Here is a 25,015-nt window from a genome sequence, read left to right as displayed (position 1 = left end):
TAAAAACAAGAGAGACAGAAAACATCAGTGGTTGCCTGGGAGTAGGGGGAGTCCCTTTAAGGGATACGTGGGATGTTTGGGGTAGGGTGATGGGACAGACTGCTTGCTTACACAACCAACAGACTGAACAAGGATGCTGTTACTGGATGTAAATACCTCATTTAAAAAAAAAAAGATTAAAAGAGCCAGAAAATACAGAGTTTATGGTTTTCTCTTGTGGACGGTAGTTACTGTAGGTGTAAAGAAGGAACAGTAAATGAGATATATCTTCAAGATACAAAAGGTTCTAAAGTGTTAAAGAAAAATATGCTGCCCTAACCGGTTTGGCTCAGTGGATAGAGCGTCAGCCTGCGGACGGAAGGGTCCCAGGTTCGATTCCGGTCAAGGGCATATATCTTGGTTGCGGGCACATCCCCAGTAGGAGGTGTGCAGGAGGCAGCTGATCGATGTTTCTCTCTCATCGATGTTTCTAACTCTCTACCCCTCTCCCTTCCTCTCTCTAAAAAATCAATAAAAATATATTTAAAAAAAATATATATATATATATGCTTACGCAGAGGTAGTATTTTTGGATTTATGATTTGACTTAAAATTTTCCTCTAGGAAAATGCTAGATATGCGTATTTTAAAATTTCACAAAAGTCTCAGATAATAAGCGAGGCATTAGGTAGGACAATAGAGGCTTCTAAAATTAGACCTAGAGCATTTTACTGTAAAACTACATATAACTTTTAATTTAAAATTTTTGTCTTTACAGTTAAAAATGCTGTATTTAAACAAATATTCAAATTTTCTTGAAATACAAAAATGCAATGTAACTACACACAATGTAACAAAATGTAACTTGAACTACATGGAGCTAAAACGAGACTTGGTTGTTTTATGGAGCCGCCAGGAGAAGCTCTGGAACGCCACCCGAAGCGAGCGCGGAGAGCATTGTCTTTGGCTGTCCAGGCAGCTCGTGCTTGGTGCCCGCCAACCGCAGGGGTGGCCCGACAGCTCCTCGGCCATGTGTGCAGGTGCCTCAGGCCCTGCGTCTCAGCCAAGGAGCGGTGTCTTGGAAGCCTCTGGAAGGTGAGGAGACTGAAGGCGCAGTGCTGGGCGGTCCTGGGGGGCCCTCACCAGGCGGACTGTAAAGCATTTCGTTTGGGGTTTAGGATTCTGCTTCATCACTTTCCTCATCGTTGTTATGCTCCTCCTCCTCCTCTTCCTCTTCCTTCTTCTCCTTCAGCATTTTCAGGTATTTACTAGCTAGTATCTTCTTTGGTAATATATCTTAAAAACATAAAGCTAACATTAGCAGTTGCTTGCGGTAGACTGTGCACACAGCCGCGCACGTGTCAAAACCTACTACTTCCTGCTCTGACCTCTAAAGTAGGTTCCAAAACAAGACGAAATCAGACTGCCCTTCAGGGTGGTCTCCTGACGAATGCTAAAGGTCTGTTTCCACATCACTGAATGCAAACCATGTGCTTCTACGAGTGGGCCAGCCTGTGAGCAACCCGCCCAACTTACCCTGCGACAGGCGGGCGGGCCCAGGGGGAGACTTAGCCCTTTAGCCGGGCCCCCACTGCCTGTTCTACAAGTTAGTTTCGTTTCTGGGGCCAAGCAGCCCAGCCCAGGGTGTTCCCTTCAGTGGCAAGGAGAGGTCCGAGCTCGGGTCTGCCACGCTCACCAGCCAGCCAAACTCCCTTTTGGAGGTTGTTGGCCTCATTACCATTCTAGGTGAGCCCCATTACAGACACAGGCAATACTGTGCCAGGCCATGGCTAACGCTGGCACCTAGAGAAAGCAGCACAATGTTTACTGCAGTGAAAGCAGGGGGAAAAGCTCTAAGTTACCTGCAAGAAACTGGAACGTTTCCGATTCCTCTGCAGTATTGGATAAGTCATGGTAAGTAAGTGCTTTCTTTTCTTTCCCACTGCCATGTCTGTAGGAATAGGTGGCTAGATATTGAACAAAAAGTTCCTAAAACAAATGAAAAGGCGACATGAAAGGTGTGCTTTGAAAACACCATAGAACTTAAAATTTGAGTTACGTTAAGTGTGGATGACTGCAGATTATCTTGGTTTCTCAGATGACAGGAAATCACCGGAGGGAAGGAGAGCCATGAGGTCAGAAAGAGACCGAGTATCAGGGTTGGTGGGGAAGCAGGCATTTCCCTAAAGTTTACTTTAGATTCTTAACTCGGTAAAAATATTTAAAACGAAACAATGAGTCGTAAATGTTTAATGACCGAGCTCTACAGTAAAAAAAAAAAAAAAAAAAAGCAAGAGACCATTCAAAAATTGTTTGGCTCAGGAGTACTTTGTCTTAGGTGGTTCGCCTAAAAATAAAACAGTCAACAAGGGAAGCTCCGAACAGACCACATTTCCTATTTCGCCCACACACCTTCCCTAAGGCAAGGGCCTGCACTGCCTCCATCCACCCAGCACGGTGCGTGCGGGATCGAGTGCCTGCTGCATAAATCGTATCAGACACACACACACACACACTCTCTCTCTCTCTCTCTCTATTGATTTCAGAGAGGAAGGGAGAGGACACATCAATGATGAGAATCACTGATCGGCTGCCTCCTGAACGCCCCCCACTGGGGATGAGCCCGCAACCCCGGCATGCGCCCTTGACCGGAATCCAGCCCAGGTCCGCAGGCCAGCGCTCTATCCACTGAGCCACACCAGCGGGGCTAAATTTGCTTCCTGAACACTCGGAGGACCGAGCTGTCCCGGGAACAAGCACCCCAACATCCACGCTGAGCGGGCACTGCCCTGGCTCCAAGAAAGCGAGGCTGGGCACAACACCCGCAAGTAATCTGGGCTTTCCCGCCCCGAGCTCTAACCCGACACCCTGCGGGGCTGGCAGAGGAGCCCGGAGACTCCACCTCCGGGCAAGTCCCCGCCGCCGGGGAACTGGAGGGCTCCCGCCCCGCCTCCGCCTCCACCTCCACCGCCGCGACCAAACCCGAGACGCGGCGGGCAGTGCAGCTCGCGTCCCTGCGACTCCCTCCACCGGGGGCGTCCCGCCGGGAGGTGAGGGGAGGGGGAGGCCCCACGGCACCCGGGCCGGACCTCGTTTGGAAGCCCTCGAGCTTCGCGTGACAGCTCTCGGGCCCTCGCTGGGCCATCTGGGAAGTTGGGGCCCCGAAACCAGCAATAGGCCGAAAGCGAGAAAAAGGGGCAGGCTTTGGGGTACAACGCGGCGCCGCCCAGGTGACCCCCGCGCGAGGGAGGACGGGAGGGCGCGCGGGGGAAGGCGGGAGCCGCGCGGGGTGGGCGGGGCGAGAGCGCGCGAGGGAGCACGGGAGCGGCGCTGGGGGCGGGGCCAAATGAAGGAGGGCGCGCGAGGGAGCACGGGAGCGGCGCTGGGGGCGGGGCCAAGTGGAGAAGAGCGCGCGGGTGCGCGCGCGGCGTGGAGGGAAGTACGCGCGCGCGCGAGCCCACGGAAGGGTAGCTGGCGTCCCGCGGGCCCACGGGAACTGCGCAGCGCGGCCGCTCCCGGCGGCCCCCACCCCCGCTCTTCACTCCTCCCCGCACGGCGCCCGCTCACCGTAGCCTTCGCCGTGAGCACGAGTGCCTCCTGGTTGATGCTGGACACCTCGGGCGAGCTCTTCATGATGACCCGGATGCGGGACAGGGGCAGCGACACGAGGCGCTGCTCCCCGCACTTGTCTCTGCCCACGACCATGTCCGCCATCTTCCTGCCCCTCCCCCGCGGCGGCCGCCGGGACCCGCCGCACGGTGGCCGGCCGACACGGGCGCTGCGAGAGCGACGTCCCGCTGCCCCCTGGGAGTTGTAGTGCGGGGGAGGCGCCACGGCGGGGGCCGGCTGCCGTCCTTCCGGGGACGGACTACAAGCTCCATGATGCCCCGCGTATCCCGCGGCTGCGCGGAAGGAGTCCGGGAAGCCTGAGAAAGCCCAAACGGCGGGGTAGGGCGCGCTGGCACCTGGCGGGGTGGCCGCAGGAGCCCAAGGGAGGGCAGGTGCTGCTAGAGCGGGTGGCGGTGCAGCGATTCCCAGAGGCGGGAGCAGGTTCCCCGCGGTCCTTGTCGCTCAGTAAGTGGGCGGTGTCTTTTCTGCTAGGACTGGGGATGCAGCGTGTAAAAAGGGAGCGCGTTCCTGACGCCGGCATGGCGGAGGGAAGGCAGGACGGGAGCAGGCACCAGCGGGATGCTGGTCCATACCGTGAAGGGAGGCAGAGCGGTGCGAGAGGATACGGAGAAGCGGCCACCGTCTTAACCGGGCGGTGGGAGGAAGGCTGGGCAGCGGGGAGAGGAAGCCGCCTGATGTCGGAAAGCGCGCTTCCCTGCACGAGAGGCCGCTGCCGAGAGAGGCCCTGCGGCCGGAGCTGTTCCGGAAAGCGCCACGGGACCTGCCCTGGAGCCGGTGTGCCGGCCGGGAGGCCTGAGCGGTGTCCTGGTGGCTTTTATCCTAAGGAGAATGGGAAGAGGGTGAAAGATAGGAGAGGCATGATGGGGTTTGTCTTGAGTTGTTTGTTGTTTTTTTAATACACTTTATTGATTTTTTTACAGAGAGGAAGGGAGAGGGATAGAGAGAAACATCGATCAGCTGCCTCCTGCATGTCCTCTATGGGGATGTGCCCACAACCAAGGTACGTGCCCTTGACCGGAATCGAACCTGGGACCCTTCAGTCCGCAGGCCATGCTCTATCCGCTGAGCCAAACGGAGCAGGGTTGTCTGAGTTTTTAAAACAATCTCTCTGGCTCTTGATTGTGAATGGACCAGGAGGGAGTGGTAAAGGTGGGCAGGTCTACGGTGGAAGCAAGGAAACCAAGCAGGCGGTTGCAGGCGAGGAAGAGGAGGCTGGTGTTGCTAAGGCGCCGCTAGGAAGGGTGGCAGGGCTTCCCCAGGGGCCAGGGCAGGCAGGGCCTTGTGGACGGTGGGACTCCCCCGATGAGTTGGGAGGCCTTGGGAGAGCTCTCGGACCGAGTGAGTGAGTGAGTGAGTGAGTGAGCGAGCGAGCGAGCGAGCGAGCGAGTGGGGGTGCCATTGACTGAGGTGGCAGCGGGGCTGGAGGTCCGGCAGGCAGCAGTTCGGTTCGGAGCAGGTTAAGCTCTAGTTGCCTCTCAAACACGAGTGGCATGTGGAGCGGACAGTGGGTAGTCCAGTCTGGCGTTGAGGCTGGAGCAGTGAATTCAGCAGCCATCTCTGGGTGGTGGTTAAAACCATGGGCCTGGATGACCACCTCTAGGAGGAAGTGAAAGATCTAAGGACCACGTCCGGGGGTCCTCCAGCATCTCAAGATGAAGAAGCGAAGGAAAACCCGGCAAAGGACACTGGGGAGAAGTGGCCACTGAGTTGGAGGAGATCGGGTGTCCAAAGCCATCTGACGTTTTTTCTAAAAGGAGAGGCCGATCAGCGGTTAGAATACTGCAGGGAGGTCCAGTAAGATGGCCGCCACTGGCAGGAGTGTGACAAAGTGCCCGCTCTGACCGCTGCTGCTGCTCTACAGAGATGGGGTCGCCACCCCCATCTCGGGTTGTGCGGAGGTGTGCAGTGCCTGGCACCTAGGAGGAAGTCTCGCCCTTCAGTGAACCTCCACCCGGCCTTCCAGAGCCTGTTGCTGGCGTGAGGTCACTGTTCCCGCTGCCAGGTCCCCAAATCCACTCTGACTTCAAAGCTCATGTGAAAAGAGTGGAGCACTCAGTTCTGATTTCCGTGCTGTCCATCACGTAGGTAACGACACAGCACGGCGGCCTGTACTTGTAGGGCTGGTTCATACAGGTTTAGTGGGTTCTGAAAGTGACTGCTCGTCCCGAGGCCCCAGGGCACATCCATCGTGGGCTTCGGAAACAGGCCCAGAAAAGTGGGGTCTGCCTCCCCGAGTGGATTGTGCTGCCACACGGACACTGGCAGCGTCCCCTGGCGGAACAGCTAACCAGCGACTCACCTGCCTTCCCGGATCAAGTGCTCAGGGAAGGGCAGGCTGCTGCGAGTCACCATCGTGGCGGGAATGGAGCCTCTTGGGACAGGCTGCCTTCCGAGGGCATCGGAGGGATTTCAGAGAGAAAAACGGGCTTTAAACTTCAAGTCAGATCGGGTGCTGGCCCTGATTCCTTATCTTTTGTAGCCTTGGGGCTGACACGGCTGAAGTCAGACCTCCCTTTGATCCTACCTGACGCATAATTGCAGGATAGATTGAAGTCCACCTTCACCCGCTTTTCTGTGAAGGTGGCTATTGATTGGGAATTAGAATGGGGAGAGTTGGGAGGACTGACCCCACCCCCACCCATCTGAGCTCCTTGTCCGTGGAACAGCCTCCTGCCAGCCTGAGGAGGGGACTCTTCACCTGTTTGGAGTCCTGTGGTGAGCTCCGTTGAGGTGCTTACCTGGCAAGGGGTTGCTGAGACCCCGCAAGACTCTGCCCCATTGGCTCTAACCCTAATAGCAGTCAGATCCCAGCATGCCCCAGGGAAACCACGGCCTCGCCCAGTGTTCAGCTGTCTGCACACTGAAAGAACTGGATATTCAAAAAAAAAAAAAAAAGCCCTAGCTGGTTTGGCTCAGTGGATAGAGCGTCAGTCTGCGGACTGAAAGGTCCTAGGTTCAATTCCGGTCAAGGGCACATGCCTGGGTTGCGGCCTTGATCCCTATTAGGGGACATGCAAGAGGCAGCCAATCAGTGATTCTCATCATTGATGTTTCTCTCTTTCCCTCTCCCTTCTCTCTGAAATCAATAAAGATATATTTTTTAAAAACCTGGATATTCATGCGTTTTTATCAGCAGAGACTTGGGGAGTGGATTCTGATGGTGTCAGGGCTGAACTTGGATATTCATGCATTTTTATCAGCAGAGACTTGGGGGGTGGATTCTGATGTCAGTGTAGCTGACTTGGCAGAGTCCTGGTACAGCTTGTCAGCCCAGCAGCTGGGAACCGGTTGCTTAGCTGAGCTGGGGGAGAGAGACTTGGAATGTCCTGCGCTGGGTGCTCTGACCCCTAGCGGCCGTGCGCTGCTCTGTGACCCAGTCACCTGGTAAGCCCGCAGCACTGGGCAGGCTGTCTGGGCCGACAGCACAGTAAGGAGTCACCGCACAGACTCCCAGGAGCTGGGGGCAAAGATGTATCTTCTGCAGGTGACTGCTGTCCACTGAGCAGCAGCGTCAGATGTGCCACTGGACCCTGGTGGAGACCAGGGGCCTGACCCGGGACCCCAGGTGTGGGTGTGACCGGAGCCGACGGGAGGTGGGTTCAAGGAGGACTGGTTGTGGGCTAGGTGATAACCAGTAACTGCCAGGTCTCCCCACATTAATCTATCTTGAGGCGTGGGGCAGTGTAACGTCGCTGATGTCCTGATCGCTGGCCCCTCCGCACTCCTCCGCGCACCTGTCTGCTTCCTCCGTTCCCACTTCTTGGCCGCTGTGAGCATTTGAGTTTCTGACGCCTGGCCTAGGACATTGTTTTAGAACGATCTGTTTGCTCATAAGTTCCTCCCACTGGGCTAGCACATAGCATGGTATTAGGCACTTAAAGTGTAAAACAAAAAAGTAGCCCGTCACAAGAAGCCAGGCCACCAGACTGCATGAGAGGAGTGTCCCTTTGCCTTCAGAAAGACTTAAAGCTGAGTCTCGCCCTAGCTGGTTTGGCTCAGTGGATAGAGGGTTGGCCTGCGGACTGAAGGGTCCTGGGTTCTAGTCCGATCGGGGCATGTACTTTGGTTGCAGGCACCCTAGTGGGGGGTGAGCAGGAGGCAGCTGATCAATGTTTCTAACTCTCCCTCTCCCTCTCTGTAAAAAATCAGTAAAATATATATATATTTTTAAAAAGCTGGTCTCCCCGGGCTGCCCAGTCTGGTTCTCAGCCTCCATGTCTGTAAAGTAAGGCAAAGGCATCTGTGCCCAGCATCACCGGGAAGCTGCGACGAGCGCGTGCATTTAACACTCAGGCACGACGCAGGGGTCCCGGCTCCTCCAGGAAGGAGGGTAGCGAACTGAAAGGGGTTTGGATGGAATTAGAAGGAAGACTTCCAAGAGCTGAACCTACATCTTACTGGCTCTGTGTGGTTAGGAGTGCTTAATAGATATTTAGTAATGGTAATAACGACCGTTTAGCATTATGGAGTATCTTACAAGTTGTAAAAATACAGTGCCAGCCTGTCATCACAGATAGTGGCCTGGATAGAGGAATGACAGGGGACCAAGCAGAGCCCACTGTCGCAGCGGCTGCCAGCAGGCCAGGACCGTGAGCACATTCACATTGTGGTGCAAACCCTCACCACCATCCATCTCCAGAACTTCATCTTCCCAATTGAAATTATCCATTCCAGTGATTCTCAACCTTCTGGCCCTTTAAATACAGTTCCTCATGTTGTGATCCAACCATAAAATTATTTTTGTTGCTACTTCATCACTGTCATGTTGCTACTGTTATGAATCGTAAATATCTGATATGCAGGAGGGTCTTAGGCGACCCCTGTGAAAGGGTCGTTGGACGGCCAAAGGGGTCGCGACCCACAGGTTGAGAACCGCTGCTGCGCCCTTCCAGGGGCCAGGCTTGGGCCTGACGCATTCTCCTCCCTCCAGAGCCCAGCACAGGCCCTGGCCCTTACCGGTCAGGGAATTGCTTAGTGAGTCGACCTGGGAGGTAAGGGGTTAGCCACGTGCTGCGATGAGACGGGTCAGCCTGTTAGCGGTGGGAAGAAGCTGGAGACGTGTGGCAGCACCTACTATGTGCCGCCTCTCCCACGCTAGGCTCTTTTCAAGTCTAAAGCATTTAACCTGCACAGCTGGCCCAGTGGTGAGTACCGAGGCTCGTTTGGCAGATGAAGAGGGCGGCTGTGCCAGGTGAAGCCGCCCCCCAAGGCCGTGAAGCCCCTGGGCAGACAAGCGGGGTTCAGACGCAGTTCTCCCAGCGCTGAGCTCTGGAACATCATCGCAGTCACAGTAGCCCCGTGCGGTCAGCGCGGCACCGGGCCAGGCCGAGCTCCCCGGGCGGGCGCTGGGAGCTGAGGAGGGGCCCGGGCCCCGGAGCTGCCAGCAGGAGCCGGAGCCGGAGCGGGAGCGGGACAGGAGAGCGCTGCTCCCGGAGGAGACTGGAACCGCGGGGGCATGCATGCGTTTGTGCGGTGAAAGCTCCCCGCTGGCGGCGGTTCATCGGCAGCAACAGCAGCGAGTGCCTGAGAGGAGGAAGCGGGTCACCTCCGCCCGAGTCACTTATCCCTCCGCCCGGGGCCCCGGTCCGGTCCTGGGCCAACGGGCAAGGCCCCGCCCGGACTCCCGCAGGATCGCGGGCAGCCCGGTGAGCCCTGGAAAAGCCAGGCTAACTTCGCCTTGGGCCCAAGTAAAGCTCTGGGAAGGCGTGTGCGTGTGAAAAGAGAAAGGCCAAGCGCTGACCCCCTTCCTGACAGCTCTGCCAGACACGCCCCCTGAACGGAGATCTATTTCCAGCGCACAGCCCACGGCACCCACCTGGGTTGGACAGAGCGCGTGCAAGAGCCGCAGGGGCTGGAGGCCAGCATCTGCGAAAGGAACAGAAGTTCCGCTGGGCTTTTTCTTTCTTTTTTCTTAAAAAAAAAAAAAAAGTTTTTATTGATCTCAGAGAGGAAGGGTGAGAGAGAGAGAGAGAGAGAAACATCAACGGTGAGAATCGTCGATCAGCTGCCTCCTGCATGCCCCTCACTGAGGCGTCAAGGCTACAACCTAACCTGGAATCTAACCATGACCTCCTGGTTCATAGGTTGACGCTCAATCACTGAGCCACACCGGCCAGGCCCTTAATACCTATATTAATCAATCTATTAAGAAGGAAAATTCCTGAGTCCATAGGCTCTAAAAATCAGAATTGTTTTCCTTCTTCATTGATTTATCAATTAAGATACTGGTGGTACACAATTGGCCAAAATATGTTACATATATTAAATTTTGATAAGCATTAAATTAACATAAAGGTAAGTGTTATTAGAAATAAATCTCATGAAATATTTAAACATTATTTTTTAAAAAATACATTTTATTGATTTTTTTACAGAGCGGAAGGGAGAGGGATGGAGAGTTAGAAACATTGATCATCTGCCTCCTGCACACCCCCTACTGGGGATGTGCCTGCAACCAAGGTACATGCCCTTGACCGGAATCGAACCTGGGACCCTTCAGTCCGCAGGCTGATGCTCTATCCACTGAGCCAAACCGATTAGGGCTAAACATTATTTTTATGGATCTGAAAATTATTTATTTTTTGCTTGAAAGAGAGAGATTGGGCACCAATACTATTTCTTTAGGTTCTTTGCTTTTTTAAAATATGTTTTTATTGATTTTTTTAGAGAGAGGAAGGGAGAGGGAGAGAGAGAGTGAAATATTGATGAGAGAGAGAACCATCAATCAGCTGCCTCCTGCACTGTCCCTATTGGGGAGCAAGCCCCGCAACCTGGGATTAAGAATTGAACCGGTGACCTCTTGGTACAAGGGACAACACCCAACCAATTGAGCCACACTGGCCGGGGCTCCAGTTTCAGGTTTCGTGTGTAAAGGCTGAGAACTTGGTTCACGTAAATGAGATGGGAATAGAAGAAACTGGGCTACAGCAGGTGTCTGTAAAGTCTCAGAACTCCCATCAGACGATCAGATGGTGGTACAGGTCCAAACTGAGTGTCACCAATGAACAGCTCAGCAGGTCTTCCTTCAATTTTACAGAAAGAAAGAACTGAAATGAGCTAATTTGGAAAATGATGTATTACCCCATCTTTAGACTCATTCATGCCTTTAGTTTCAGGGTAGGACACCAAAGTTCAACATTTCTGGACAGTGCTACCAAAAGCTGGCAGATGGCCATGAAATGTCCTGCTGGTCTTTTGTGCAGAGGCTTCCCATTTTACCCAGTGTGCTCAGAGGAAGCTGGGAAAATAAAAATATCGTTCATTCCAGTTACTTTTGGCAAGTCAAAAAATTACAGTCTCCAATAATATTTTGGAAAATATTAATGGAAGTAATTGTTTATGAGCCTGAATAATGGTCATGAAAATGTTATAAAGTAACATGTTTACATGTATTTTTTAAAAAATATATTTTATTGATGCTTTACAGAGAGGAAAGGAGAGGGATAGAGAGGTAGAAACATCTATCAGCTGCCGCCTGCATACTCCCCACTGGGTACATGCCCGTAACCAAGGTACATTCCCCTGACCGGAACCGAACCTGGGACGCCCCAGTCCCCACGCCGACGCTCTATTCACTGAGCCAAACCAGTCAGGGTTACATGTATTTTTTAAAAAAGCAAAGTGAGCCTGGCTGCTGTGGCTCAGTGGTTGAGCATCGACCTATGAACCAGGTCACAGTTTGATTCCCTGTCAGGGCACAGGCCTGGGTTTCGGGTTTTGGGCTCAATTCCCAGGAGGGTGTGTGCAGGAGGCAGCCAATCAATGATTCTGTCTCATCATTGATGTTTTTATCCCTCTCTTCCCCTTCCTTCCTCCCTTCCTCCCTTCCTTCCTCCCTTCCTCCCTTCCTTCCTTCCTTCCTTCCTTTCTTCCTTTCTTCCTTCCTCTGAAATCAATGAAAACATATTTTAAAAAAAGATACACCAAATGTATAAATACACTTTGAATTATAACAACTTGATATGTTATATACAACATATTTCCAATTGGGTTACATATTATTTTATATGTAACATAAAATGTATAAAGTAATGTTATAATTATCTGAGTTCTCAAACCACCCAGTTCAAGAATTAAACCACTGCCAATTCTTGTAAATCTTTATTGTGAGTTCCTTCCTAGCTTCAGTCTACTTGGATTTTTCCAGAACTGCCTGATCCAGACTCCTCTGACAACGTGACAAAATCCAAGGTTTTGGACACAATTTGAGACAATTAGATCCTAATTTAGGCCAGACTCTGGTTTTTCTAGAGTAGCTACTTAGCTTGTTCTGACATCTGGTGGCCATATTTGGCATTGCAGCTACTCATATATCCTCAGGATTACTCTTTTCTTTTTTTGAATTATTTTATTTAAACTTTATTTTGAAATGTAAAATCCGATTTTCTTAAATTGGACATATTATAACTTATCTTTACACAATTTATGGTTCTACAAGTGACTACCATGCATATGTGAGAACTCTTAAATATTAGTTGCTCACAGTTATGGGGTATGTGTATTTTTCCTTTGTGAATTCAAATAAATGACAGGCACTGAGGTAGATGCTAACAGGAGAAGAATAATCTGGATGGAAAATTAATCTAGTGCTTCAGGTGATACTCTTTGAAACAGGAAACCTCTTTATTAATCTATAAAGGAAGGAAACCTAACATAGTAAATAATACTTACTGACCACCTATTTTCTGCTGGACAAACACATTTTATTTCCCCCAAAATGTCAAAGTGCATGGTGTTTTGTTTGAAATATAAGTAGTAAATGACAGTCATTACTACGCTGTTCGGTAATCATTCTTCAGATATCAGTGGATGTTACATTCATTGGTGAAAGTGTGAGGGAGACTAGACTATTTATGTAATCTCAAAGTAGCTTAAAAACCCGCAGTTACTTATTAATCACAATGGGAAAAACAGCAACTTTACAGTGGAGAAGCTCCAGACTCGACATTAGTAAAGTGATCAAAGTTAACATGACAAACAACGGCACAAACAACACCTGGTGCCTCCTCAGATAAGGCACTGAGGACTCACAGCACAGCTGTGGTGTTCTGCGAAAAATTACATAACCTGAACTAATCGTGAGAAAATGCTAGGCAAACTCCAGTTGAGGAAAGTTCTACGAAATAGCTGACCTGTATTCTTCCAACATGTTAAAGTCATGCAAGACCAAAGACTGAGAAATTGTTCAAAAAAAAAAAAAAAAGGATACTAAAGAAAAGATGACTACTAATTGCAGTGTGTGATCCTGGGCAGGGAGAAAACAGCTGCTATAAAATACATAATTGGGGTATCTATCGAATGGTAAAACAAATGAAACAAAAATGTAAATAATTGGTGAGTATGGATAAAGGGCATATGGGAATTCTTTTTACAATTCGTGTCAGTTTTCTGTTTGAAATGATATACATAAAAAAGTTAAACCAGCCGAAACCGGTTTGGCTCAGTGGATAGAGCGTCGGCCTGCGGACTGAAGGGTCCCGGGTTCGATTCCGGTCAAGGGCATGTACCTGGGTTGCGGGCATGTCCCCAGTGGGAGATGTGCAGGAGGCAGCTGATCGATGTTTCTCTCTCATCGATGTTTCTAACTATCTCTCTCCCTTCCTCTCTGTAAAAAATCAATAAAAAAATATATTTAAAAAAAAAAAAAGTTAAACCAAAAAATTGTTTCCAAAAGTAACAAGCTCTTTGAGGATAAAGAACTGGTCTCTTTAAAAAAATGACTTGCCCTGACTGGTTTGGCTCAGTGGATAGAGCGTCAGCCTGTGGACTCAAGGGTCCCAGGTTTGATTCCGGTCAAGGGCATGTACCTGGGTTGCGGGCACATCCCCAGTGGGGAGTGTGCAGGAGGCAGCTGATCGATGTTTCTCTCTATCCCTCTCCCTTCCTCTCTGTAAAAAATCAATAAAATATATATTTTTTAAAAATGACTTATTTTTCCTTATGATAGTAATGTATGTATGCCTTTTAAAGAAAAAAACTAGGAAATATTTAGTGAAAAGAAGACAGATCGTCCATCACCCACACTTCTGTCCCAGAACAACAGCTGCCTGGGAAGATGGGACGGAACCACGTGCCATTTCAGCACCACGTCAAGGAGCAGGAATGTGCTCGTTGGACCTTCCGGGCTGAAGGAACAATGTAGAAAAGGAAGCGCGGAGGAGCGCGGCTTAGGGAAAAATGAGAAAAGAGCCGCGGGTTTGCTTTGAGATCGGGAAGCTGGGGAGAGAAAATCGACCCGATGAGCAGGGGGTAGTACGTCCGTAGAGGGGGTCGGGGGACCAGCGGTCTGGATGGGGCGACCTGCGCAGGTCCAATCCCCACCCCCAACCCCCGTGTCCTTGACCACAATGCCTGGCACGAGGCCGGAGTCTGACACACATTTCAGGGCTGGATAACGGGGTGCACACCCATAGGCGCTGGTCCCCGCCCACCCGGGGGCGGGTCTAGCAGCGACTCCGCCCCGCGCCAGCGACCTCGGGGCTGCTGACGCACTTGGGACGCAGGCCGAAGGCTCGGTTTCCAGGGCAACAAGCACGGGGCCTTGTACTTCCGCTCCCTCTTGTGCGTCACTTCCGGTCCCTCGCGGCTGGTCTCACCCTGCCTGTGGAAGGGTTCCGATGGGCATCGTCTCCCCTCGGCTTGTGGGGCGTCGTCGTGGGGATGACGTTACCAAAATAAGTCTCAGTTCTGCTGGGGGAGTTGGCGGGGGAGGCAGTGGAGCGCAGCTGTGTACCAAGCAACCACTTTCAAACCCGCCCCTGGCGCCGCGGGGAAAGGACGCCTCGCCGACGCCGGCCCTGGAGCATGCGCACTCTCACCGAGGCCGCCTCCGGAAGGCAATGTCCGGGATTTCCGCGCAGCTGGAGGGAAGGCAGAGGGGCGGGGCGTCGGGGAGGGGCGGGGCGGGCGAGCGAGGGCGTTGATTGGCCAGTTAGGAGCCCAGCTTGTGGAGCCGCAATGAGACTCCCGAGGCGGGCTCAGAAGTTTCATTCATTCGTTCATTCACCGGATGGGTTGGTTCACGCTCCTTTCGCGGGGATCCCGCTGTGTCCAAGTTTGTGCCAAGATCCCGCTGTGTCCGAGTTTGTGCCAGGCGCTGGGACTCAGAGATGGGTCGGACTCCAGGAGTCCACCTGTTGGCTGACACTGCGGTCTCTCCTCCTTTCTTCCCGTGCAACCTCATCGCCTCTTTCCCACTCAAGTCTGGTGTGAGGGGTTCCTGTACAGGGAGGACCTTCCCCGAAGGCCCCCCATCTGCGAAAGCAGCAGCTGAGCACTGGAAGGCCCGAGGCGGAATCCTGGCGAGGCGCTCAATTCCTGAGCCACTTCCATCACTTTGCACTCGTGTCTGAAGGAAGAATAGAGGCATTCGCGAGGTTTAAACTGAGCTTTGGCGCTTTTCTTGGGGTTGACTCCTACCCTGGTCCCTCATGAGCTTGTGGGACTGTGGACCATTGAGGGGAGGCCTCTGGTTGTCCAGCTCTGGCTGCGACTCGAGTCTGAGTTATTCTAAGATGAAGGATTGAGTAAACCAAAACCAAACTTTTGGCTCCAGATCTAAGGGCCCCCTCTCCAATCAAGTATTGGTAATAACATTGACTTGTAAATATCCATTGTCTGGTTCCTGTGTCTTATTTCTCAATTATTCCACACGTGGGAAGGGAAAAAAGTGTAAGTCCCCTTACCTTAGAACAACCTACCTTAGAGCGCCATTGTGAGGGTGGGATGAGAAATTCGTGCCAAGCACATTACACATGACCGGCCAGGTAAAGGGTAGCCACCCCCGATTGTATCATTTTGAGGAGTGAATGTGAAAGAACTGCTCACGCGCCTGGCTCTTAGTGGTGCTAAATAAATGGAGTTAATGAAGGACTCTCTTTGCTCTTGGCTTGGGAGCTAGGAGCCCAGGAGAGACTTGGCACCAAGTGGTCAGGAGAGCCAGCCCTACGACGTGGAAAGGAGCAAGGGAGCCTTTGTAATACTCCTGAGAGGTCCGCGAGCTGATGGGTTTTGCCCAGTGTCAGGTGACCATATCACCCAACCAGACCTCTTTAGCCAGGACAACAGCCATACACTGGGACTGTCCCAGGCAAGTCAAGATATATGATCATCCCAGCGGCTAGCCCAAAGCCGTACGAGTAGCTTGGGACGACGGAATTGGGACGGAACTTCGATCTGCCGCTCTCTGTCTCCAAGGCCTTTCCCAGACTTGATGTTATGTAACACCAATAACAGCCGTGTGAAGGGATGACTCCCACAGTGAGAGGAGGAGCGGGCGCTCCAACCTGCGCTGCCGACTCGGCTCAGGGATGGTGCTCGGCTCTGGGCGCTGGCCCTCAACTCTGAGGCTCACGGCTGGTTGTGCGAGGGAAGCGGACTCGGTCTTGTTTCGCAGGGCCCGTGTCGTGCCGCTGTCCCCCTCGGGGAGGACATGTGCGGAGGGGCCCCTGGTGTTGGGGTGAGGGCTTAGACCTGATGATTTCGGAGGCCCCTTCCCTACTTTACGTGTGTGTCTTCAAACTCCTTGAGAGCAGGTTTGGTGTACTCTTTGAATTCTCTACATTCAGGAAAAGCTACAATAGGAACACAAGCCCAGGAGCAAGACAGCCCTGGGACGGGGATGGACACCCTCATTTGCTGGCTTGGGGGCCGTGTGGCGAGCCCTTACATTTTCTGAGCTTCGTTTTCTCACTGGTAAATGCAGATTAGTTTGCTCCCTCCCTCCCTCCCCCACAGATTGAGCTGGAACAACAAAATAAATTAGTGTAAGTGTACATTGTAAACAGAGACGTGCTGTACAAATAGCAATGTCTCCGTTGCCGGCTTTCAATGTGGTTTCCAAATTGCTTGTCTTATCCATTTATAGACAGAAGAAGAAGAAAAAAGGGCCATGGGAAGAGCCCCGGCTGTGGGTCAGGCAGCCCGGACTGGGATCCCAAAATAGCAGCCACGTGTGCGACTCCAGCCCCGCCGTGTCCTTTCCAGACCTCTCTTTTTAAACAAAGACTGGCTCCCTTCCATGTCTGTTCTCTGTGCTCTGTGACCGTCAACCCGCGCGCCTACCAGCACGGAGCCGCCGCCTCGGGCAGCTTTGTGAGGTGTCCTAGGGGCCTTCTCTGGGGGAGCGGCTGCCCGTGGGGACAGGCTCAAGCCCCGGACTGATGAGCGGGCGCGGTCCTCTCGGGGCAAAGCCGCGCGCAAGTCCCAGCTTGGAGGGCAAAGCCCGCCCAGCACAATGACAGCCAAAGGCTGTATAGTAGTTGTGAGCTTGACCTTCTGGTCCGGACCTGTGGTCCCAGGTGGCTGAGTGATAGGGGCTGGGAGGTGCAGCAAGTGCTGCCAAAACAGAGCTTGAGGGAGTTCAGGTGCATGTCATTGAGTAGATGCGAAACCCCTGAGAACATTGTAAACATCTTGACCTCACCCTGACTTTGCTTCGTGGAACCTGCTATAAAATAAAGACTTGGCTTGCAGGTGGTGGTACTGTCTCTCCATCCGAGAGCAGCATCCCACCTGGCCCTAGCTAGCTTCATTCTTTTGTCTGTCTTCTTTAATCCTTCCCCACCCCCTCAGGTTCACCCCTGGCCGTGCTGAGCGCAGCACACTTCTCCCTCAGCTCCTGGGAGCCTCTGTTGGAAACCCTTGCTGGCTGGCTGGCTGGCTGGCTGGCACACTGAACATCCACTCCACTTGGTTTGCCCTGAAGATGTGTTCGGTTGATAACTCATTCCTACTCCTCGGAAAACAATTCTATAAAAACTCAATTGGTTTTCCACTGGCTCTGGGCAGGGATGAGGGAGAGCACATGATTATTTTATAAAAAATACTAGAGGCCCGATGCACCAAATTCGTGCACGAGTAGGCCTTCCTTTCCTGGCTGCTGGCACCGGCTTCCCTCTGGCACCTGGGACCCGGGCTTCCCTCACAGCCCCGGCTTCATCTGTAAGGGTCGTCTGGAAGGACTTCTGGTAATTAGCATATTATGCTTTTATTATTATAGATGAACAATAAAATAAGTCATAAAACAGTACTGGGCACATAGTAGAGAGTCAATAAATGCTGGCTTAAAGCAACGTGAGGGCTCAGGTACTTTTCCCATGGCTGCTGTATTTGCTGAGAGAACCAAGCCTGTCCTCCATTATATGCTTTTTATTTTTTTAAAAAATATTTTTATTGATTTCAGAGAGGAAGGGAGAGAGAGAGAGAGAGAAACATTGGCGATGAGAGAGCATCATCCATTGGCTGCCTCCTGCTTGCCCCCACAGTGGGGATCAAGTCTGTAACAGTGGCATGTGCCCTGACTGGAATCACCTTCATAGAACCACTGAGCCACTCCAGCTGGGCTCCATTATACCGTATGTTTTAATTAAAAAAGAAACACATGCCTATGGTAAAAAAAAAAAACAAAAAAACAGAACACAAAAACCCCCACAGGGAGCGAGGTTCTTTCCAGTGCTCTGGACCTGGAGTTGCCTGTGTGTCCTTTCCAACATGCAATGCATGTTCCAACATATATATGCAAATTCCTTTTAATAAAAAATTCATTTGTTGATTGATTTTAGAGAGGGGAAGGGAGACTGATTGATTTGTTCTTCCACCCATCCATGCATTCATTGGTTGATTCTTGTATGTTCCCTGACTGGGGATCGAAACCCCAAGGAACCTAGCTCCCTGGCCAGGGCCTCCTTTGAAGATGTCTTTGTTTTTAACCTTGATGGGTTTAAGTCCCTAAGTGGCTTCTGCCTCTGGCTTGCAAGCGGGGCTCCTTGGCCCCGTAACCACGGACAGCTTTCCCACGCTCGGGGTGGGAAGCCTTGATGTGGATGGACAGTTAGGGCCCCCAGAGCCAGAGCAGTTTTACCCACGAGGGACCGGGCCAGCACAGGCACCCCGGCAGCCTGCACCGGGCCACCCCTGAGCCCGTGCCAAGGCTGTGCATGCCTCAGCTCCCCAGCCTGTAAAAGGGGAACCATGTGCGCTGGCGACAACGGGGAGGTGGAGTGCCTTAGGGAGTAGGAAGTGCGGGCGGGGGATGCAGGACAGGCCCCTCCTTCCGTGCGCCCCCAGGAGCGGAAGCGGTTCTCGCCTCGTCCGCTTCTCCGCCCCTCCCCGGCCCTCTGGGTCCCTCCATCTGAGACATAGGACTGGGTCTCAAGGTCTGGGCTGCTCTTACGCAATGCCATTCTTGCCGAATACTAAAATGTAGCACAGTGTTTCACAGGTGAGCTTGGCCTGAACCACCGTGGGATACGTTTAAGCCAACTGCAAATAAGTAAATTAACGAACCCATAAATAAAATTAATAGGTAATTATCCAAATCCGGAGCCAATTACAGAAAAAGACGTCAACACGTGCCTAAACAAAGTAGTGCTTCTGCACCCGCGGCCTCCTTTACGTCCAAGTACACACAAGAGCGTTTCCTTTTAACCAGACTTGCGTCCCTTCGGCTCAGACACTCCAAGCCTGGAGCCCCCTGTGGTCGCTACACTGGCGCCCTTCCTCCCTCCTCTCCGCCGTCCTCCCCGCTCTTCCCCGGGGTCTGCACCCCCCCTCTCCCTCCCTCCCCCCTCCCCGCTGTTCCCCGGGGTCTGCACCCTCCCTCTCCCTCCCTCCCCCTCCCCGCTGTTCCCCGGGGTCTGCACCCTCCCTCTTCCTCCCTCCCCCTCCCCGCTGTTCCCCGGGGTCTGCACCCTCCCTCTCCCTCCCTCCCCCTCCCCGCTGTTCCCCGGGGTCTGCACCCTCCCTCTCCCTCCCTCCCCCTCCCCGCTGTTCCCCGGGGTCTGCACCCTCCCTCTCCCTCCCTCCCCCTCCCCGCTGTTCCCCGGGGTCTGCACCCTCCCTCTCCCTCCCTCCCCCCGCCCCGCCCTTGCCCCGCCCCTTGCCCCGCCCCCTCCAGACGTCTCTTCTAAAACCCGGGCCGGATCACGGCCCGGAAGGCGCGCATGCGCAGGAGCGTGCCGGGCCGGCCCCGCCCCCCAAGTCGGAAGCTGCTGCTCAGAGCGCGGCCCCGGCTGCTCGGCCGCCGCCCGCTGCTTGGCCCGGCTCTCGGGCTCGGCCCAGGGCGCCCCGCTGTGTAAGTGCAGGGTGGGTGGGGCGGGGCCCGGGGGGGCGGGGGGCTGTCCCCGTGTGGCGGCGGCGGTGCCAGGCAGCGTCCCGCGGGGGTCGCCTCAGCCGCCTGCCGGCCGCCCGCCCCGGGGTCCTGATGCACCTGCGGCGGCGGGTCCCCCGTCCCGGGGCTTGTCCCCACCTGCCCAGGACCCGCCCCGCTCCGCAGTGTCGCCCCTTCCCCTCCCGCTTCCCTCCAGCCCACGACTCGGGCCGGGCGGGGTCCGGGGACCCGGTGCGTGTGGAAGTGTGGGGACCCGGTGCGTGTGGAAGTGTGGGGGGACCCGGGTGTGTGTGGAAGTGTGGGGACCCGGTGTGTGTGTGGAAGTGTGGGGACCCGGTGTGTGTGTGGAAGTGTGGGGGGACCCGGGTGTGTGTGGAAGTGTGGGGACTCGGTGTGTGTGTGGAAGTGTGGGGGGACCCGGGTGTGTGTGGAAGTGTGGGGACTCGGTGTGTGTGTGGAAGTGTGGGGGGACCCGGGTGTGTGTGGAAGTGTGGGGACTCGGTGTGTGTGGAAGTGTGGGGACTCGGTGTGTGTGGGGACCCCGGTGCGTGTGGAAGTGTGGGGACTCGGTGTGTGTGGAAGTGTGGGGACCCGGTGCGTGTGGAAGTGTGGGGGGACCCGGGTGTGTGTGGAAGTGTGGGGACCGGGTGTGTGTGGAAGTGTGGGGACCCGGTGCGTGTGGAAGTGTGGGGGGACCCGGGTGTGTGTGGAAGTGTGGGGACCCGGTGCGTGTGGAAGTGTGGGGGGACTCGGTGTGTGTGGAAGCGTGGGGACCCCAGTGTGTGTGTGGAAGTGTGGGGACACCTTTGCGTGTGGAAGTGTGGGGACTCGGTGTGTGTGGAAGTGTGTGGGGACCCGGTGCGTGTGGAAGTGTGGGGACCCCGGGTGTGTGTGGAAGTGGGGGGACCCCTTTGCGTGTGGAAGTGTGGGGACCCGGTGTGTGTGGAAGTGTGGGGACCCCAGTGTGTGTGTGGAAGTGGGGGGACCCCCGGTGTGTGTAGAAGTGTGGGGGGACCTGGTGTGTGTAGAAGTGTGGGGACCCCGGGTGTGTGTGGGAGTGTGGGGGGACCCGGTGCATGTGGAAGTGTGGGGGGACCCTGGGTGTGTGTGGAAGTGTGGGGGGACCCCCGGTGTGTGTAGAAGTGTGGGGGGACCTGGTGTGTGTAGAAGTGTGGGGACCCCGGGTGTGTGTGGAAGTGTGGGGGGACCCGGTGCATGTGGAAGTGTGGGGGGACCCCGGGTGTGTGTAGAAGTGTGGGGGGGACCTGGTGTGTGTAGAAGTGTGGGGATCCCGGGTGTGTGTGGAAGTGTGGGGGGACCCCGGGTGTGTGTGGAAGTGTGGGGGGACCCCGGGTGTGTGTGGAAGTGTGGGGACCCGGGTGTGTGTGTTGGGGTCTGGGGACCCGGGTGTGTGTGGAAGTGTGGGGACCCGGGTGTGTGTAGAAGTGTGGGGGGGACCTGGTGTGTGTAGAAGTGTGGGGATCCCGGGTGTGTGTGGAAGTGTGGGGGGACCCCGGGTGTGTGTGGAAGTGTGGGGGGACCCCGGGTGTGTGTGGAAGTGTGGGGGGACCCCGGGTGTGTGTGGAAGTGTGGGGGGACCCCGGGTGTGTGTGGAAGTGTGGGGACCCGGGTGTGTGTGTTGGGGTCTGGGGACCCAGTGTGTGTGTGGAAGTGGGGGGACCCCCGGTGTCCCCACTGGGAGGGGCGTCGCAGGCTCCCTCCTGCGCGATGCCGACCCGGGCCTTTCTGCTGGGCGCCCGGGGGCTTCGCCACAGGTCATGGCCCGGCTCACACTGCGGAGCCGGAGCCGGCCGCTCGGGTCCATGGCCTGAGGGCAGGCCCCTGACAGCCTGCAGGTCCAGCTACAGTCAGGCCCTGCAGTGCCCGCGGGCAGGTGCCAGGCGAGGTCTGTGTGCCCCGCGGGCAGGTGCCAGGAAGCCCCAGGCGAGGTCTGTGTGCCCTCAGGGCAGGTGCAGGCGCCCTGACACTGCGGCCTCTGGGAGCCCCAGGCGAGGTCTGGTTCGTCTTGTTTGTGTTCCTCCAATTGTGTGGCAGACTCAGCGTCTAGAGCAGCGGTTCTCAACCTGTGGGGCGCGACCCCTTTGGCGGTCGAACGACCCTTTCACAGGGGTCGCCTAAGACCATCCTGCAGATCAGATATTTACATGATGATTCATCACAGTAGCAACATGACAGTGATGAAGTAGCAACGAAAATGATTTTATGGTTGGGCCACCACATGAGGAGCTGTATTTAAAGGGCCAGAAGGTTTAGAACCACTGGTATAGAGGGACGAGTGGTGTCAAGAAGGATAGTTTTCAGCCCTAACCGGTTTGGCTCAGTGGATAGAGCGTCGGCCTGGGGACTGAAGGGTCCCAGGTTCGATTCTGGTCAAGGGCATGTACCTTGGTTGCGGGCACATCCCCATTAGGGGTGTGCTGGAGGCAGCTGGTCGATGTTTCTAACTCTTTATCCCTCTCCCTTCCTCTCTGTGAAAAATCAATAAAACATATAAAAAAAAGACTCTACTCTTTAAAAAAAAAAAAAGATAGTTTTCAGATAACAGCTTTCCTGAGAGAGTGTTCACATGCCATAAAATCCACCCACGTAAAGGGAACACGTTTCAGTGTCGTCACTGTCGGGCAACATGATTATCCCAGAACATCTCATCACTCGGGAGGAAGTCCCCTACCATGGGCCGTCACGCCTTCCCCCCGCTGCCCAGCAGCCACGGGGTTACCTCCTGTCTATGGATTTGCATTTTTGGGGCATCCTATATAATAAAAGCATAGTATGCAGATTTCGTGCACAGGGCCTCTAGTTTCATATAAATGGAATCAGGAAATGCGGCCTCTCGGGATTGGCTTCTTTCACAATATTTTCAAGGGTCATGATGTTGCAGGCGTATCTGTACTTTGTTTCTTTTTATCGCTGAGTGATATTGTGTGGGCAGGCTGTTTTCTTTTAAAAAAAATATATTTTATTGATTTTTTTATAGAGAGGAAGGGAGAGGGATAGAGAGTTAGAAACATCGATCAGTTGCCTCCTACACACCTCCTACCGGGGATGTGCCCACAACCAAGGTACGTGCCCTTGACCGGAATCGAACCTGGGACCTTTCAGTCCGCAGGCCGACGCTCTATCCACTGAGCCACACCAGTCAGGGCCAGACTGTTTCCTTTATCAGCTGATGGATGTTCTTGCAGTTTCCACTTTTTGGCTTTTATGAATAATCCTGCTACAAACATTTGTGAGCTAGTTTTTGTGTGGATATAGGTTTTTCAAATCTCTTTGGTATGTACCTAGGAGTAGAATTGCTTGTTATATGGTAACTATTTAACTTTTTGAGGAACTACAAAGGTGAAGAATATATATATATATATATATATATATATATATATATATATATACATATATATATATATATGTATGTATGTTTTCATTGATTTCAGAGAGATGAAGGGAAGGGGAGAGGGAGGTAGAAACATCAATGATGATAGAGAATCATTGATCGGCTGCTCCTGCACGCCCCCTACTGGGCATGTGCCTTGACTGGGAATTGAACTATGACCTCCGGGCTCATAGGTCAATGTTCAACCACTGAGCCCCACTGGCTGGGTGAGAAATATATTTTTAGTTTTATTATTTCCTTTTAATCCTCACCTGATATTTTTTCCATTGCTTTTTAGAGAGAGTGGAAGGGAGAGTGAGAGACACGGATGTGAGAGAGACACATGGATTGGTTGCCTTGTGCGATGCCCCCGACCAGGGCCGGGAGCCTGCAGCTGAAGTATGTGCCCTTCACATGAATTGAACCCAGGACCCTTTAGTCCGCAGGCCTGGGCTCTATCCACTGAGCAAAACCGGCAGCAGGCGCAGCAAGGCCAGGATGAGCGGCAGTGGAGCTGCACCCGGCCCCGGCTGAGGCTCCTCCCTGGCCACCTGCCACCTCGGAACTGCTACATCCCTCGGGGGTCCCAAATTGCGAGAGGGAGCAGGCCAGGCTGAGGGACACCATTTCATCTCAGTATCTTTTTTTATTTTTTTTTATTTTTATTGATTTCAGAGAGGAAGGGAGAGGGAGAGAGAGATAGAAACATCAATGATGAGAGAGAATCATTGATCGGCTGCCTCCTGCACATCCCCTACTGGGGATCAAGCCTACAACCCAGGCATGTGCCCTTGGCCGGAATCGAACCCGGGACCCTTCAGTCCGCAGGCTGACGCTCCATCCACTGAGCCAAACCAGCCAGGGCCATCTCAGTATCTTTTTAAAAAATTAGCATTTTAATTTGGAGATGTGGTATGGATTTCTATGCATCTGTAAGAAATAACATTGAGAGAGCCTACAGACCCTGTGCCCAGTTCCCTCTGGTGGTGCCAGCCGGCCACACTCTGTTCCAGTATTAAAACCAGAGTGTCCACTCACTAGCCCTCTGAGGCTTGTGTGATTATCCTCATTTTTATTCACCATTTAACTGGGGTTTAGAGACGCAGACAGGCCTGCCCCTGGTCACCTGCCTGGTTAGTGTAGAGTCAGGAGTTGACCGTGGCCTTCAGATTTCCTGGCATTTCCATTTCCATTGTGATAGTCTCTGGGAGGGGGCGGTATTCAGTTCATTTGGTCATTCATTCGCTCATTCATTCACCAAACACTTTGGAGTACCTTCTATGGGCCAGATACTTTCCTAAGGGTAATCTAATTTAATTCTTCAGCAGTGCTGCTAATATGTACTCTGGTTTCCTTTCGATAGCCAACAGTATGGGCTCAGACAGGTTACGAAAGCTCTCCCAGGGCACCACCGTTTATAACGGAGGGATGGTAAATGTGTAGGACCCCTCTTTTTCTGTCAGGCAGTGTGCTGGGTATGTCACCTAGCAACCTTCCTGAGCCCAGATAGATTCTCATAAGGCACATTTTCTTATCTCCATGATTTTGCAACTTAGGAGCTTAGGCAGCCTGGAGTTCAAGTCCAGACCTTTGGATCCCAGTGCTTCTTCTCACTGTATTCTCATTTGTTCCTTCCTTCATTCAGCAAACGTGCCTGAGCACTGACGGCACCAGTGCCCTCCCGGGCGGGAGCAGAAAATGAGGGGCAGCCCCTTTTCTGCAGGAGCTCGGGGCCCAGTCCAGGAGTGGGGGCACTGTGGTGGGAGCTGTGGCAGTCATCTGCAGAACTCGGGGGACACGCTGTATTCCATGGCTTCGCGTGGGGCGTACCCTGCCTCCCAGGTGGTCAGCGTCAGTCCCCGTCCCTAAGCAGCCTTCACAACCAACCGCGTGCGCCTAAAGTCTCC

At 53.6% G+C, this 25,015-nt stretch overlaps 2 protein-coding genes across 4 annotated transcripts in view; one reads left to right on the top strand and one right to left on the bottom strand.

Annotated features, from left to right (window-relative positions):
* Nucleotides 1-705: 705 nt before the first annotated feature.
* Nucleotides 706-3,801, bottom strand: CHRAC1 (chromatin accessibility complex subunit 1). Its single transcript, XM_059672373.1, has 3 exons — nt 3,547-3,801; nt 1,842-1,968; nt 706-1,275 (listed from the first exon to the last, which is right to left on the bottom strand). Exons 1-3 carry the CDS (start codon nt 3,691-3,693, stop codon nt 1,154-1,156), a joined length of 396 nt encoding a protein of 131 aa, XP_059528356.1. The 5' UTR covers nt 3,694-3,801; the 3' UTR covers nt 706-1,153.
* Nucleotides 3,802-19,560: 15,759 nt separating this feature from the next.
* The window catches only part of TRAPPC9 (trafficking protein particle complex subunit 9), a 161,561-nt gene continuing 156,106 nt past the window's right edge, over nt 19,561-25,015 (top strand). For all 3 annotated transcript variants that reach the window (XM_059672369.1, XM_059672368.1, XM_059672372.1), the window contains exon 1: nt 19,561-19,681. The gene's annotated coding sequence lies outside the window, so the exon portion shown is untranslated. The remainder of the gene's footprint in view (nt 19,682-25,015) is intronic.

Source organism: Myotis daubentonii, chromosome 17 (genome assembly GCF_963259705.1).
Source record: "Myotis daubentonii chromosome 17, mMyoDau2.1, whole genome shotgun sequence".
Lineage (NCBI taxonomy): Eukaryota > Metazoa > Chordata > Mammalia > Chiroptera > Vespertilionidae > Myotis > Myotis daubentonii.
The sequence above is the reverse complement of the archived record's forward strand: the minus strand, read 5'-3'. Positions and strand labels throughout refer to the sequence as shown.

Bases quoted from the DNA above. Each gene is read 5' to 3' on its own strand.
- CHRAC1 (XM_059672373.1), bottom strand. From the start codon at position 3,693: ATGGCGGACATGGTCGTGGGCAGAGACAAGTGCGGGGAGCAGCGCCTC. The intron at 1,969-3,546 runs GTGAGCGGGCGC...CATTTGTTTTAG, and splicing joins TGCTCACGGCGAAGGCTACG to GAACTTTTTGTTCAATATCT. The intron at 1,276-1,841 runs GTAACTTAGAGC...TATGTTTTTAAG, and splicing joins AACGTTCCAGTTTCTTGCAG to ATATATTACCAAAGAAGATA.